The sequence below is a fragment of the Strix uralensis genome, chromosome 4 (genome assembly GCF_047716275.1).
Source record: "Strix uralensis isolate ZFMK-TIS-50842 chromosome 4, bStrUra1, whole genome shotgun sequence".
NCBI classification, from domain to species: domain Eukaryota; kingdom Metazoa; phylum Chordata; class Aves; order Strigiformes; family Strigidae; genus Strix; species Strix uralensis.
Window position 1 is genome coordinate 13,795,884 of NC_133975.1, and position 16,024 is coordinate 13,811,907.

Sequence of the window (16,024 nt, forward strand, 5' to 3'; positions counted from 1 at the left end):
ACATCCTGCATTAACCTAGTTACCTTGAATTTTCATGTGAAATTCAGACTTTATTTTAATGCTGTGGAGTATGTGATAGTAAATACATTGTGCAGTTCCTTTTTGCAGAACACCGGTGACAGCCATAATGTTCCATGGCAATGGAGAGGGCAAGGGATTGTGAAATCATCCTCCATCTTTGATCATACACAGCTGGTTGAGATCTCGTCCTGTGTTCTGGATTGCATGAACCATAAAAATCCCACTATCATTTAAAAATTGCTCATCTGCATAGTAGCCTACTACAAAACTGAGTGGTAGCTTCATAAAACAACTCTTCCAGGATATCCTTAGTTTCTCCCCAGGTATCCACCAGGAGAAATGAGCTGTGAAGTTTGAAATGAGTTTAATAGGCCCAGGTCCTGTCTGACCAAATGACAGAATGTCAGAGGGGACGGACAGCTTCTCTCTAATCATCGCTATAAAAGCAAAAGGAGAGAAGAGGGGGAAAGTGCACAGAAAGCCCGGTCTCTTGGCTAGATTTCCAGATTGCTTAGGGCTTTAAAGGTCAAACCTAACACCTTAGCTTAGTACCTCCTTAATTACTAGGAGACAACCTTTAGAGCACAGGAATAGTATGCTTTTGGCATTACTCAGCAAACATCTGCACACTACAATAGTTCATGCTTTAAAATACTCTTGAAGTACAGCAGTATATTGGTAGGTCATTAATCAAAGGCAAGTAAGTTTTGCCTCCAAGAGAAAAAGTTATATTCATCTTACTGTCTGTACAAAATACTTGTGGTGCTTGGTCGTGTTGGTGACCTGCAAAGTCAGGGTAACACTGCCAGATTTTGTACTGTGATTAAGGATTCTGGTGCAATGCCTGGCAAATTTTCTAGCCATTTTCTGCAGTTGACCATTGCTGCTCCCATTTGCTCTTGAACAAAACTCAGCATTGCTTTCACATACCTTCTAACCATATTCTCTGAGATAAACAAACATATCTGAAAATCAGTAAATGAGGAAAGAAAACCTTCAATCCATTTGAACAACCTTTTTTGTTTGGTTGGTTGTGGTTTTTTTTTTCATTCTGCAGTGGTAAAGTTTGTATCTTTATATTTTTCTATGGTAATTTATGTTTTTCCAGATTATTTTGGCTTCCTTTGGTTACAAGGTCAAATCCTTAATTCTCTGCACTAATGTATTAAATAGTGACTAGTTGAAATAACATTCTCATTGGCTATTAGTTGCTTCCTACTCCTCCCTATTACTTCTGCATATTTGTGTTTTTATATGTAAATATTAAAGTAATTATTTAGAACAATAAAAGATCAGATTTTGTATTCCTGCCTGGTGTGTACATGTCTTTACTCATCCAAATGATCCTGGTCAAGGGACAGTATTTGTGCATATTCATCTAGACTTAAATAAAGCAAGTCTCAGCTTGAACCTTGCTTGAGGTTAGTCATTGCTTTGTTAGGCTTGACTTCTAATAATATTCTTTTGTTCTTGCACTTTATATACAAATTATTATTTTAATGATCCTTAAGTTTGATTTTGTGCAAATCAGATATGGGGGGATTTCCTGCCTGTTTTTCACTGTCAGATCAGTTTCTGTCTCTCCTTTTAAAGCCAATTTCTACACACAAGTTCAAATCCCTTAGATCAAGAATATGCTCATTTATAAAGATTATAATTGATTTTTTGGCCCTGTTTTTAGTACTTTGCACTGTAAATGACATCCCAGTGGAGAATAATCATCATACAGATGTTTGAAAGCTCCTTCCTGCCGAGTATGGTTATTGAAGTCTATAAAGTGTCATCAGACTGCACATTGTTTCTAATTAGTACAAGGCAGTTTCTCTTAGCTTTGTATAGTTTTACTGGCCTCCTTCCTTCATTATTTTACCAGCTGGCTAGTAAATCTCGTCAGTTACTCAAAAACCAGATGAAAAGCATGAGATCTTTCTGGGTGGTTGACAGTGTCTTGCTTTCCTTTACCAAAAATACCATTTTTTTGTATGGTTTGATGCTGACTTTCTGAAGCTGTCAGTAAGATTTTAGCTCCAACTGGCCAGGTACTACTGTGACATCTCTTGAAAGACTCTTGATCTCACATCATCAAGAGAAACAATAAATTTCTCTCCTCATAATAGGGCCTTTATGATAATGATTCTTATTTGTCTATTTTCTGAAAAAGGAACTTTTTTAGTCACTTCTTGATGGTTGAATGTTTATGGCAGACGGTTTCCCAGGGTATACTTAAATCAACAGTGAATCTTCAACAAGGGTATACTTCAATGGAACAATCAACAGTGGGATGGAAGTGGGCAGATACAAGAATTTCTTCTATTGAAAGGAGCGCAAAAATTTGTGCAAAATCATTGGGAAAAAGAAGCTTTACTGCCTGTTTCATCTTCCGTGTGTACTCAGGTACAGGTCAAATTCTGAAGTCCTTACTGACGGTTGGATTGTACCTCCAAAACTGTACGTCCCTCTGGCAGGTTAGTTTAGCCTAGAGTAGTGTCTCTGTTTTTCCTCATGTTTTGCTGCAAGCTCTTTTTGCCTTAAATAATCTGAGAGTTTATAGGACTTTAAAAGAGAGACAGAGGTAAAGAATTTGCAAGCCCTGTCCGCTTTCTTCAGGCACCCATTGTAAGCATAAGGGAGACTGAAATAAGAGCTAGGTCCCTTTGTGATAAGACTCCGAGGCAGGACTCCTGATGATTTTTATTTTTTTTTTTTTTTTTAAGGTGAAATTTGTATTTCTCCCTTACATGTGGTGAGCACATTGTCTGAATATTCAGGTAGCACATCCAAAATTTGTCATGATGCATTGTTTACACAACTTCTTGTTGATTTCAATCGAATGACAATCCAATAATGTAGAAGTCCATATTTTGCTTGGCAATTGAGGAGGTTCAAGAACACCTATGTGAACACCTAACAACAGTAATTTGTTGAGCTGCCATATATTCTAAGGCACCAGACTTAAGGTTTAGGAGGCCGATTTGATCCTCTCCAGATGACAGCATCCTGAGGAAATAATTTTGTTTCTACAAAATTTCTGTGTTTGGGAAAACAATACATAACAGCTATGATCTGGAGAAGTCCTTTAGTGTAAATAATTGCAGAACTCCTCCATACTGGTTTCAGTAGAAAGTGTACTTAGTACTAACAATATATTTAATACAATATTGCTTCACACTGGACCCTACAGTTAGTGCAAAGTGTGTGCAGAAGCAAACTTCTTTCTCACATGAATTAGCTGCTAATTTTGCAAACTCATATGAGGCTATTAAAGTAAAACCAGCATGTATTTGATCTCAGGTGATGTTCATAGCAAAGTGCAGTGACGGGTTGCTTTCTGAAGTAAAAAGCATTTATTTGCTACTTTACTGTTAAGTATTGCATCACTTACAAGGTGAAATAAACAATGTGACATAAAGATATTGTTGTGGTGAGCCAGTTTTTTCCAGGATTAAGAAATGGTGTCTGGGTCTGCATCTGTCCCCTTCAGGGCAGTGTGAGGTCTAGTGTCAACAGCAAGCTTGTGCCAGGCCTGTGGAATGCAGTGCATCCCTCCACTCAACCACCCTTTGGCAGATTTTCCAGTATCAACTCTGTGGTTCTGACTTGGGTAAAACTTTTCTCTTATCACGGTCCTTTGAACATCTAACCAGTATGTTGTTTCTCCACTGCTTTGCCTCAGAGAAATCTGTCAACACCTTTTTGCTTCCTTCAGTATTTAATGGATATGTCAACATTGCTTAATGGAGGATGTGAAAAGGTATGTTTTGTAGTTAGCTCTGAACGTGGTGGTGTGTCCTGACAGCAGTGATGTCTTGGTCACAGCATCGTGCTAATGTTGTTACATTGGCTCTGATGCCAGTTCAGTCAGTACTAGCTCAGATTTTTCTCTGCAGTGCTCTTCTGCAATGCATAAATACACCCTCATGCAAACAAAAATTCAGAAGCATCTCAACTACATATCCATCATTTATAATTATAGTGGGATTAAAATAGACTTGAGGCTTCAGTTGGCCTTATGCCTCAGAACTGCTGTATTGCAGCAAAGGCTGCTCTGCTTCGAGAGCACAGCAATAATTTCTGTGGACTGTGTTTTAACAACTGGTGATGATTGTAAGGCACAGCTTCAAGGATATTGGGAGGGGGCTGGAAGCCTTGCGCTTCTTTCAAGAGCTTAGGTGTCTAAATGTTATCTGTGTGGGCTGCAGATTAGCAGCTCTCAAACTATATGGCTCCAGGAGGCATGGCCTTGGGAAAGATGCCTGTAGATTTGTGAGCCATCACCATATGCTTTGAAGCCCCCCTGATCTGGGGAGCATCCTAAGAAAATTCCTCTAGGTCTATCTTTGTAGAGGAGACAGAAATCTGACGTACTGACGTTTGTTTTTCCAGACCATTTTGTTTTTAACTTTTTCAGCGTTAGCAATATGCTGGCAGAGGCTGTATCTTGCATTTAACCTTTTGATGAAGAAGGAATGATTGCACTTAGTGTTAAAACATGAGAGGCTCGAAGCTTTGAAGTCCATGTTCTCCAGTTGTGAATGCACTGGGAATGGTCTGAGTTCCTGCTTGCAATATTGTATTATTAGACTGGAAAGACCTTTCAGGGCTGTGTTATGTAATTACTGGGTTACCTGCATGCTGCTACATTCCTCAGAGTAGGAAAAAATTTTTAATTGCCAGCAAACAGTTGCTTAGACGCTGTCCGTAGCATTTGTAATATATGCTGATCTAATCCTGTTACGTAATTGATGTCCTTTGGGAATATCCCAAAACAGGAATGCTTATTTCCCGAGGCTTTTAGCAGTGTTTGAAGTTTATTAGACACAGACTGGGGAAAGGTGCATTGATTTTTTTAATGTCTTCTGTTCTTTAAGTAATTTTTTTAAATGAGTAATTGTAGAAATATGATGCATTTAAACTTGAGGGCAAATTTATAGTTGGGTTTTGTGTACTCCAGCTATCTAGAGTTCAATCTTTCAGGGCCAGGAGTTCCTCTAGTTCCTGACGTAATAGGGTGATTTAGCATGCTCTTCACTTTAAGTAATCCCATCTTTCCTCACATTTATGTAGTTTGATATGTGTATATATATATATAAAATAAAGACTTTTGCCTTTCATGAACTGAATCTTATGAGATGAGCTTTTAGACCAATGTAAAGTTGTGTAAGCCACTACTACATTTTTATATTATTTCCACGTTCATATCAAACCTTAAAACAGTAGGGTTGATAGTGAAGCTGATACAGAACAGTTGTCCTGTTCATTTTTAGACCAGTTTAGGAGCAGTCTTTGGTGTTCTATCAGTAGCAGCAACCCATGTTAACACCAAAAAATCCAATTTTTATGGTCTTGGGATCATTATATAAACTTGCTGAAGAGATCTTGATGCAAACAAGAAGAGCTAATTGCATGATCTTTGAGCTTGGCTTTAGTTTACACACTTAAGCCAGCCACACTGTCTGATCTGAAAGGTCACAAACACTGATTTCAAAGGATGCTTAGAATGGATCTAATATATTATGATGTGCGTGATCTTATCAAAGAAGTATTAGGCACTCCCAGAAGTCCCACAGTTATATGATCTTGTGACAGACCCAGAGGCAAATTCAGAGTTGTCAGCTGAATTGCCTTTGGAGCCTGCCAAGCAACCAGATGCTAATGTTAGATGAGTATCTACATGGCTTGGCATCCAGCTCCCAAGCCCTGTGTGTGACCTTAGCTTGCTGGTCCAGTGCTGGATGTTCAGTGATGGCTAAGTGAGAGCTGTTATGTTGCTCATGGTATTTGGATATAGTTTATTTGGATCCTGTAGTCAAATTGTCCAATCAGTAGATTTAAACACTGCCATCTACCCTCGTGCATTAAGATTGAGAAAAGCAAATGCAGTTTGTTTTCCCTGTGTAGTTCTACAGGCTCCTGAGCCACTTGTACTCTGGGAAATGCTCGCCTCTGCCAGTTGTAGCAGAAAGCCATAATATAATTTAACATAGCAGAGTGTGAGTGGTGTTGGTCTGTGTGCTACACTGATTCCTATGAGTTGCAGTCACGAAGTACATCTGCCTGAGTAAACTGAATGCTTGGGAGTACTGTGACCAGCTGGCATGGAGGGGCCCATGCCTGTGAGGGTGACGTTGCACCCTGTTTCCAAAAAATTGTGGCTGCGTGCATGCTACCTGTTGAGAAATGTCCCCAGCTTGTGATAACCCCTGAGCCATGCCAAAGTGGTGTTTGGGGGAGAGCAGTTTATCACAGCCAAAAGCCTGTCAAGGTCCACTCCTAGCAATTTAACAGCATGAATCACAGTACTGCAAAGCCCAAGAATGTCCTGGAGCTCTCCTTCATTTACTAGCACAGATATGGCGGCTGTGTCTCTGCTTTCCTTGTCATCACTCTGCGCTTAAAGACTCTGGCTCTAGTCCAGCTCCTAGCTCCAGCCCTTCAAGATTTTAAACATTATATCCCCCCTGGTTCACCCAAAAGCCTACTCACTGGGGCTTTTTCTTCCTTGGTGCATGCTATTGTAAGGCTTTGTTTGTTAGGACTCCATCAGTATATTCATTTAACAACATGCATACTCATTTGAATGGAATATAGGAATATTTAAGTCTCTAGACAAGTGATTAAGAACTTTATTAAATAGAAATGTTTTGCTGAGCCACAGCCTGGGTTATCTGTCCCTTAGTATGTATATAATCAAAACTGCTTCTCTGATCTTAGATAAAAACTCTGGAGGATCTGTTTCATTTTTTCCTTTGTGTAAAAAGGGAATGCTAACATTTCCTTACTGACTTCCTTGGGTTGCTGGGGGGTTTAATGCCCGGAAAGCGCTTTGAACATGAGAACTGCTGTGACAGAATTACTGAGAGCTTTGCTTCTGGAATTTAATTGCTCAGTTAAGGGGGGGGGGGGGGGGACAAAGAACCAGCTGGCAGTGAAATTCTATTGAAGTTTGTATGTAATACATAGGAAATAACATTCATATTGAATCTGTTTATTCAGGATTGTGTTTTAAATTTTTGGATGACTTTTCATTACTCCTTGATACATTTTAAATTAATGATGTTCCTTTAAAATTCTAAATATGGGTGGGATTTTTTTTGGTTCTTGTCTTATAATAGCCTTTTAGCTAAACTTGATGTTTGCTTATTGTAGATCATTGAAATTATTATGAACAAGCATAATCACTTCTGGCTGAAAGTAAAATTAGTATATTTTAATAATTTGTCACTTTTCATTTTTGGCATTTATTTGCTCCAAAATGAGGGGTGAGGTTCAAGGTCTTTCTATTCTCTCAATAAAACCCGGTTGCCTAGCATTTTTAACACTTGGCAGCATCATTTCTAATCTGCCTTTTGCTGGCAGCCAGGCTGTGCAGCTCCTCGGTGGGAAGTAACATGGAGCTGAGCAGAAGCTCCCAGCTCAGGCAGGCTTCCTTCTGTGAGTATCAGTTTGAACCCCACTCTGGAAATTGTAAATACATAATGTGATGCCCATGGCTGTTTTCTCCTTTTTGCCCTTCAGTGTTGGTTGGTAAGAGGAGTGGACTGGCACGTTTCCCAACTGCGCTAATGTGTATAAAGTGGCGTGTTTCAAGCCTGTTGCTGAATCTTTAGCTTAGATGAGTGTCTCATCTGACAGCAAACACAGAAAGAAAAAAAAAAGGTCCAGCTGCATTTTTTTTCTTCCCTGCCCCCCCCCCCCAAATCTCAAAAGATTAAATTACTAGCATGTGTTACACAGTGTAACCTGTGAAGAAGCTTTTAGGGGTTGTGAATTTTAGAAGTTTTCTGCACATATCTTTATGCTAAAATAGAGACTGATCTGTGGTGTTTTCTTAGTTTGAAGTGTTACTTTTAAGAATAGCTATGAGCAGTGTTACTGAACAGCTTAGATTTGCCAAAGGTGAAAGGCTTTCTAGTGAGTTTTCCAGTTTGTTCAGGTTGAATGGGATGGAAGGATCAGTGCTTCCCAGGCTTTGCTGCTTTGGACATCCCCAGCAGCTGAGGTACCTGCTGGAATCAGTATACAGCAAGGACTGCCAGTTTCAGCACTCAGAGGCTGCTCAGTTACTGCAGGTGATGCAGTACCACTATTTGGGAGCCCCTAAATAGGTATTAAAAGGAATTGTAGGGAGCTTTTTATCAGTCCACTGAGTATTTTAGATTATGAAGGCACAAAGCAGTGCACTTAGTGACTCCAGCAAGGATAACAGTAACATTAATTAGGCATTCTGCAGAACTAACAGCTGAAGCTTTGGTCTCACTGATTTAAGCAGGTCACCTTGAACATGAAGAAACTGAAGTGCATGTCAACTGTAGCCAAAATTTTGAGAAATGTGTCCTAATTTTCAGCTACGCCACATCTGACAAATGTTCCTTGACCTTATTTACTACTGAAGTAGTGGGAAACTTTCCATTTACCTCAGTGGGCAGAAGGTCAAGTCTCTTTCGACTCTTTTCCAGGAGGCCTTGTACTCTGCAGGAGGGAGATGGGTGCCAGAACCTCTGAAATAAGGGCTTTGAACTTTTACATTAGGAATAAAAGTTGGGAGGGTCACTTTACAAAAAAACTGAATCTCAGTGACTTGTATTCAGTATGAAGTGGGTTTTTAGCACAGAGCACAGAACCCACATAATCTATTTTAGGTATTTGTCCTGTAGGCAATTTTTTTTTTCACATTGACTGCTCCAATAGTTGGGTGTCATTTCCTGATTTTCTAATTTGAGAAATAGAGCTAGAAATTAGCATGTGATTAAAAAGCTGTTGAAAACATTTTCTAAGCTCTTAAAATAAATGCATACAAAAATATTGGAGAAAAAAAACCCCAACTCTATTAAAGCTCGAGGCTAGAAACAGTGGTCATAGGTGCTCATAGAGGGGGTGCAAATTTTGGATTTGTTTTTTAGATTCTGTTTCAAGTAAATACTGTTGAGTGAGCTCAGAACCTACATTCAAATGTTCTGAATGTGCTTTCTTTGGTCCCTGAGGACATAGGGATGCATGGACCTGTGAAACTCAGTGGTATCGTGATGGTCTCATGATCAGCCAGGGCTGATGCAGGCCACCAACGTGTGTACATGTAGCATTTCTAAAATCCAAAAGTTGGAGATTAAAGATCGAAAAAAGCGAGAGATTTACTTAGTGCTTGCCAGGATTTGAGGTTAGGAAATCTGTTGCTTCCATTTATTTTTTTTTACTATTATTTACTACCATCCCCAGCTGAGGTGTTCTTGTTTCAAACGGCCTTTCAAGAGCTGTTAAGCATTCGACTCTCTGGTTTTGGATTTCACATCAGGAAGAGATTGTTACACTCAGGAGAAAGGTGATATTTAGCTTGATCCTTGTCAGGATTAAATGAGGCTGTTTGGATTTTGCCCTCAATGTATTTGCCTTGGCTAGCAATGAAGCCAGACAAGGAAAACAACTACCTGAAGCGTAGTGGACACACATCTCTGGATTTCATTCTGTTATTGATTGATCACCTTGTTTCACTGATCCCTGCAGCACTTACGCTATTAGCATCTATGCTCAAAGTTTGCTTTGGCCAAAACCAGCTTCCTTTTGTGTTTTGCATTGCCCATACATCTAACATGGAGCAAACACTTAACCATTTTGCAGCACAAAATCCATCAGGTTTGAAAGTCATAATAAATGAGAAAAAAAGCAAAGGGGACAGATTTGCCAGGGTGACAGATATCCCAGGGGCAAAGGGGCAGGTAGATACTTGATTTCAAACTACTTTCTTATCTTCTGCTGTGACATTTCCTTGTGCTCTTTCATGCTTTCTCAAGCTCTTGTGTGAGCATGTGCTCTCTCATGTACACTTTTTTGCACCCTTTCTCATGCGCTTTCTCTTCTTAAAATGTTTACATGCTCTCTCTCTCAGTCTCTCAATCTTGTGTATCCTTGCGCTCTTTTTCTCTCATCTGTCATTCTCATATGGCCACCCAACTCTTTACTGGTTTGTAATTTATGTTGTTTTGGTGGCTGGGAGAGGTGATCAGGTAGTTTGTGTGTAGGTCAACAAAACGTCTAACAGTAGAGCGGAGTTGGCTTTCTGGTGTATTGTCTTTTGGTGTTAAGTTTCTGAGCCAGCCAAGGTGAACAGTGTGATGTGTGAGATTTTGCATTGTGTTTACTTGGATTTTGAGGAATGGTTTCTGGTGTCATACAATCCCTGGATCCAAGATGGTGAATAACAGTGCTGTGAACCAGAGTGACTGTGCATTACAGAGTCTGCTGCTTCAAATAGGAAATTTTTCTGTTGTCAAGGATCTCTGCCAGCTGTTTCAGAAAAGAAGGATTCATCTGATCTTCATATGTTTGAGGTTTTGCATACCTTGTTTTCTAGCTGCTTGAGGAAACCTTTGAAACTTTAGCCTAAAAAAAGGTAGCAGGCTTTTTCTTTACATCCATTTTTTTCTCTTTTTTTTTTTTTTTGTATCCAAGTCTAAACTAAATTCTGACCACACAGCTCGCTGTAATGGCCTTCCCTTCACATGAGATACTATGATACTGTTCCTCTTTTATCTACCATTTGTCCTTTTGTTTTATGGCTCTCTTTGTTGCACACTTCTTTGTTGTTTCTTCCAGATTATGCTCCTCGGGGACTTTTGTATCAGTATGACTGAACATTGCTTGCAGCCATACCAGATTGTGCTGTGATCTTATTGGATTTCACAAACCGAGGTTAGGCCAGGTCAGAACTTGGTTGAAATAACGTAGACTACAAGATTGCCTGCTAGCCACTGGGAACATGCACAACAAAAACCTGACCTAGATGCTGACTCAGTCAGCTCAGGCTGACAGTGTTGCCATGCTGATTGTGGTGGGTGTGATATAAAGGAGAAGGTCTGACCTGTTCTGGTTGGTGGGATTTCACAGCTTTTTTTGAGAAAAGAACAGATATTAATTGCAGTGTTCTGGCCCATTCAAAATCCTTTATTTCTCTATCAGGATTACACTGCAATTCAACAGGATCTTATATGCTCCGATCTACTTTTCTCTGTACTGTTGCATGCTGTTGTTTGCCCTCAAAACTTGCTACTGCTGTCCAAAAAGCTGCATTTCTGTGCTGGGCGAAATAGTTCTGAAACTTTCTTTGTTTTCTTGAACTTCTGAAGCAAAATAAAGTATACCAGGGCCTTCAAATGAAAGGCCTCAAAAGGTGGAAATTATTAGTAAAAGTAACATACAGAAAATTACAGTTGAGCTTTTCTTGGAGTTGCTTGAGGTGTCGTACTAAAATACTATGAAGATGCATATATGTTCAGACTTTGCTTCACTGAGTGCATACTGTGTTAAAAATGGCATGCAAATATGCTAGTGTGACCCAAAATGGTGCAAAGATTTATTATATAGATAAGGCATTTCTGATTATTGTAAAGGTATTTGGACCTGTTTGTGTAATATAGGAATAAACTATTAAAACTCCTTAAAATAAACCCGTAAGAGGCTAAAAAGTGAACATTGAAACATATGCGATGGTGTGAAATAAAGGCCAGAATTAATCTGGTCTGTGTGTACCAACCTTTGTTTCATCCCACCCCACGCTGAGCCTGAGGGAGGGATGCTGGAGGGTTCATTTTCCTGCATCCATGCTGTAACAGTACTCATGAAGTTGAGGGAAGAGCAGTACAATCAGCTAGAGATATCTTGGTGTGCACAGATGTACATTGATAGACTTAGACCTATTAGAAAAGCTGAATATATCTAGCTAAGTAGCAGCTGTTGGGTACAACATAGCCATTAAGCACATTTAAAGATTGTAAATTGTGAAACTGCAGAGGAATTAGTTAATGAGGTACAAAAGGGCAGAGGTGACTAGGAGTCAGGGAATGAAATACTTCAGGCTGGATAAGGAAAAACTTCCTATCAGTTTAAGCTGTAGAGTTAATGTGATGTCTTTCTGTGACTATGTAAAATTAGTCTGGGGAATGAAGCCTGCATTGTGTTGTACATGCTGGAACAATTTGCTGTGGCAGGATGTGGAACAGATGACCAGGTGTATACCCCCCCGTGGAGTATTTTCATCTTTCTAAGGTTTTCTCAGTCAGCATCTGTATATTGAGTGTCCAGGTTGTCCAGGTTGTGCTTTTTAACTGAGTGAAAATGTTGAGCATCGTGACTTTTAAATCCAAGTTTATATACATTTCTGCATAGACAAAATGGGGAATGTAAAAATGGAGTAGGAAGATTAATATTAGATAAAAGTTGGGATTTCTGATCTGATTGGAAACATTTGCCCATTGGCATTGAGATTACACAAAATTGTTCTTAATAGGTAAATTATCTCTGTCTGTGATAATGCTAATTGTTAGTGCAAAGCTTGGCACTGCCAGCAGAGATTGGAAGGTGTAGTGCAGGAGAAGGCTGGAAGGAGTCTTTCATCTTTGCCATCCCTTGCCAAGGGCTTACTATACATGCAAATTCATCAGCTCTTCCATTGTGGAGCATTTTATATATCCTGGAGAGGGTGAAATCTGGTAGTTAATTGCTCTGTACGCTCAGGGGGCCATTCTGCAATGGAAGAATCTGCAGAATGGGACCGTAGTGGCTGATATTACTACAGCATTAATAAATATGTAGGGGAATGTTCTGCAGAAGGGTATGAAGAGCTTTGTTGATTGATTCTGTTCCTACCTCCTCTGTCTTAGGAAGAGCCAGCCTGGCTAATCTTTTTTATGAAAACAGCATGGCTAATGTTCACCTGCTGAAGAGATATGCTGGATAAGATTTTTTTTTTTTGGCTGTTGTTTGCAGCTGTTATTTATTTACAGGATCAATGAAAGTGGTTTTCCAATTCAAGGATAATTTTTTACCAACAAGCTGCGTAGCCTCTAAGGTTGGAATATTGAATCTGTTCTTTTTCAGAACAAGTTAATTTAAAAATGATAGGTAGTTTCCATTTCAGAATTAGTTTTTCTCATAGAAAGGAGGGATGCATCTGGAAGAAACATCTTGTAGGGGGGAGAATTTTGCCTCAGAACAACATCATTACACACTGCCCACAGATGCTTAATGTTTGCTTTTCTTTAAACAGTAATCATTTAACTGCACACAATATTTTAATGACAAATGCAATATAATAACAAAATGCAGAAAATGCAGAGCTGTTTTATTATAACCCTGGTTCAGTCACTGTTGAAGTCTGTGCAGATACTCCTGTGGACTTAACTGGGCATTGGCTGATACCCTCTGTAAAGTGCACTATAATATTTTGTGACCATTGTGACCATAGAGAAGAATATTTCATGCCATTGTGGAAGTATTCCAAGACAATAGCAAGTGTATTTGCACATGTAAGTTCAAATGCCATTCACTCCTTTTGCACAGTTATTTTATCTGATTCTTTTGTGATCTGTCGGGCAACATCACATATGCATTACACATGTGCATGCACACACATACACACATATTTTAACATTGAAATACTTAAATATATTCCTCCCCTCTGTATTTACTCTTCTTCCCCATTGCACGCTTGAGATAAGAGTCTCCATTCTAAAAGGACTGTCAGTATGGTTGGGGTAAGATACAACTTTAAATGAGTAAAACCATGCAGGTATCATTTTATGAGCAGGAGCCCACACCTACTATCAGTATGAGTTTTGCAGGATAAGAACAAAATAGCCAAGAAATGTTCTTCCACTGAAAGCACTACAAATGAACTTTACATGCCAGAAAAGTTGATTAGATTTTTAGATTTTTTTTAAAAAATGGCAATTTTTAGATCAAATTCAAGCCATCCCAAGCCCCAGAGCATCACCAACCATAAGCAGAGTCTCTGTACTCGTCCCGTACTCTAATAAGACTAGGGCTTTTGGGGTTATTACCTATAAAATACAGTCTGTGTGAGTCCACATAAAAATCAAATGCCATTAACTTTGAGAAGCTTTAGGTTCAGACACAAAATATTGTAAGTTGTCATGTTCCATTTTTCTCCAAGTCTACACATCCATATATTTTAAAAGAAAATAACATACATGCTTCATGATACCCCTTCCTCCTTTATATATGTCGAGAGTGGAGGAAGAAAAGAGACAGTTTGTTTGTTTTTGTTGTTTTTTTCAGACAGAACAATTTGATGGTGAAGATTTCTTAAAAAAATTAAAACACATTTTTCTTCAACATGATTAGGGTAAAGTTTCCTTTTTTAGATGGTGAATTGTTTATAACGTACCAGTAAGAATCTGGCTTTTGGATGTCTGTGTTGCTGATGAGAGCTACTGGCAATAGAAGCTTCCTAACACTCCACTGCTAGTTTATTAAAAGAATAATAGGAACAGATGTTTTCAATTCATAAAATGTATCAAGTAAATGGTACATCCACTTGTTATTTCAATTCCTTTGAATTTTAGTGAACTCATTTGGGGCTAGGTTTTCAAAAGAGCTTAGCCCACTGTTGCCTCATTGTTCTCATATAAACTGATGGATGATGAACGTGTTTGAAAACCACAGCTTTTTATGCCTAAAGGGGAGCTGCTAACTCCTAACGCTTCTAAAAATCTGGCCCATGTTTCTGATGAGTGAATACTGATCATTACAGAGAATTCATACATGCAATCTCTGAGTAATACCCTGTATTTGCCTGTGATTGTATATATGATGGCTTCTTAATTTACTATTGCACTAGGCATTTTAATTTAAATTATGCTAATAGTGGAGGATTAACTGTGGATTATGATTCTAGCATTTACAGTCATACAAACAGAAGAACCAGTTCTTTTGCTCCTGCAGTCTCTTTCTCCCTTCTCATCCTGATGTATAGTAATTTGTACTCAAGACTGGCCTCAGGTTTTGATGAGGTTTCTTGTTTAAGCTGATGCAGTTGCTTAAGAAAAGGGAGTTGTTGAGAATTAGAAAAAGAAGAGACTGGGATCTTTTTATCTTCTGATGACACATTTTTATGGTGCTGAAATGATTTACGGAAAATGATGATTTGAATGTGCTCTTGCCAGCATTGCACAGTGAACATTTCTGGGTTTGCCTTCATTTCTCTGTGGTAGGACGGGCTACATGTACTTTGCTTTTGCACTCTTGGCTTAAACACATATTTGAGAAAACTAGTGCTAGGGAGTTATATTAAAACCCTCATAAAGGGTGAAGAGTAAATGATACATGCAACAGGACTGAGATGTTAGGTTGGTCCTTGCTAGAGGAAATAGCAGGAGGCCAGTGGTGTTGCTGTCCCCAGTACTGGAAAAAGTGTTGTAGCAGTTTGAGATTGCTCGTCTTGAGGCATAACCTCTCCAGAGATCTCCTCCACTCCAAAACTGTAGATGTGCTGGAAACACATATTTGCCTTGTTACGTTTGCACTTGTTTCATTGTGTAGCAACCTTGGATTGTAATGGCATGCAGCCTGTTTGCGTTAGTGACTTGCTGTTGAATTCATCTGTATTCCTTCAAATCCCTTATTTGTTGCATTTTTTTGTGGAGTGCTTGATATTTCTAATGGTTTTGTGTTGTAGTAGCAATCTAAAATTTATCTTTTTTTCTCTTTTTACCTCCAGCTGATATTATTTCTACAGTTGAGTTCAACCACACTGGAGAACTGCTGGCTACTGGTGACAAGGGGGGTCGGGTTGTTATATTCCAAAGGGAACCTGAGGTATGTGAATTACCAATGTAGTTCTTAATAGCATGTAAAAAACATGGCTTTACTGTTAATACTTTAATTGGATCTAACTAGCAAACTTGTTTATAAACTCAAGATTCAGTAAAACCTCTTTGGAGAGGAAGTGGAAGAGGGTAAGGATCTTATACTCAGAAGTTTTCTGTCCCAAACAAAAATGCTTCAAAGCTCCACAATTCTAAGCTAAGAAAAAAGAAGCTTGTTTTTGTTCTACTTCTGCATTGTTTTAATAGCTTTTGCCTGTTTGATGGAACCATTTCATTTAAAAAAAATGCCTTTGCTGTGATACCTTTATGTTTTGCTTTGAATTCAGTCGATCTGCAGTATCTTTTGTGGAAAGGCTTTCTTGAATAATTGACATTTCTTCAAAAAT

The 16,024-nt window shown here is 38.8% G+C and overlaps 1 protein-coding gene across 9 annotated transcripts in view; it reads left to right on the forward strand.

Annotated features, from left to right (window-relative positions):
* Positions 1 to 16,024, forward strand: part of PPP2R2C (protein phosphatase 2 regulatory subunit Bgamma) — a 201,576-nt gene that overhangs the window by 126,710 nt on the left and 58,842 nt on the right. For all 9 annotated transcript variants that reach the window (XM_074865706.1, XM_074865711.1, XM_074865707.1 and 6 more), the window contains one exon: positions 15,530 to 15,627. In XM_074865706.1, the coding sequence (XP_074721807.1) occupies positions 15,530 to 15,627 (98 nt within the window). The remainder of the gene's footprint in view (positions 1 to 15,529; positions 15,628 to 16,024) is intronic.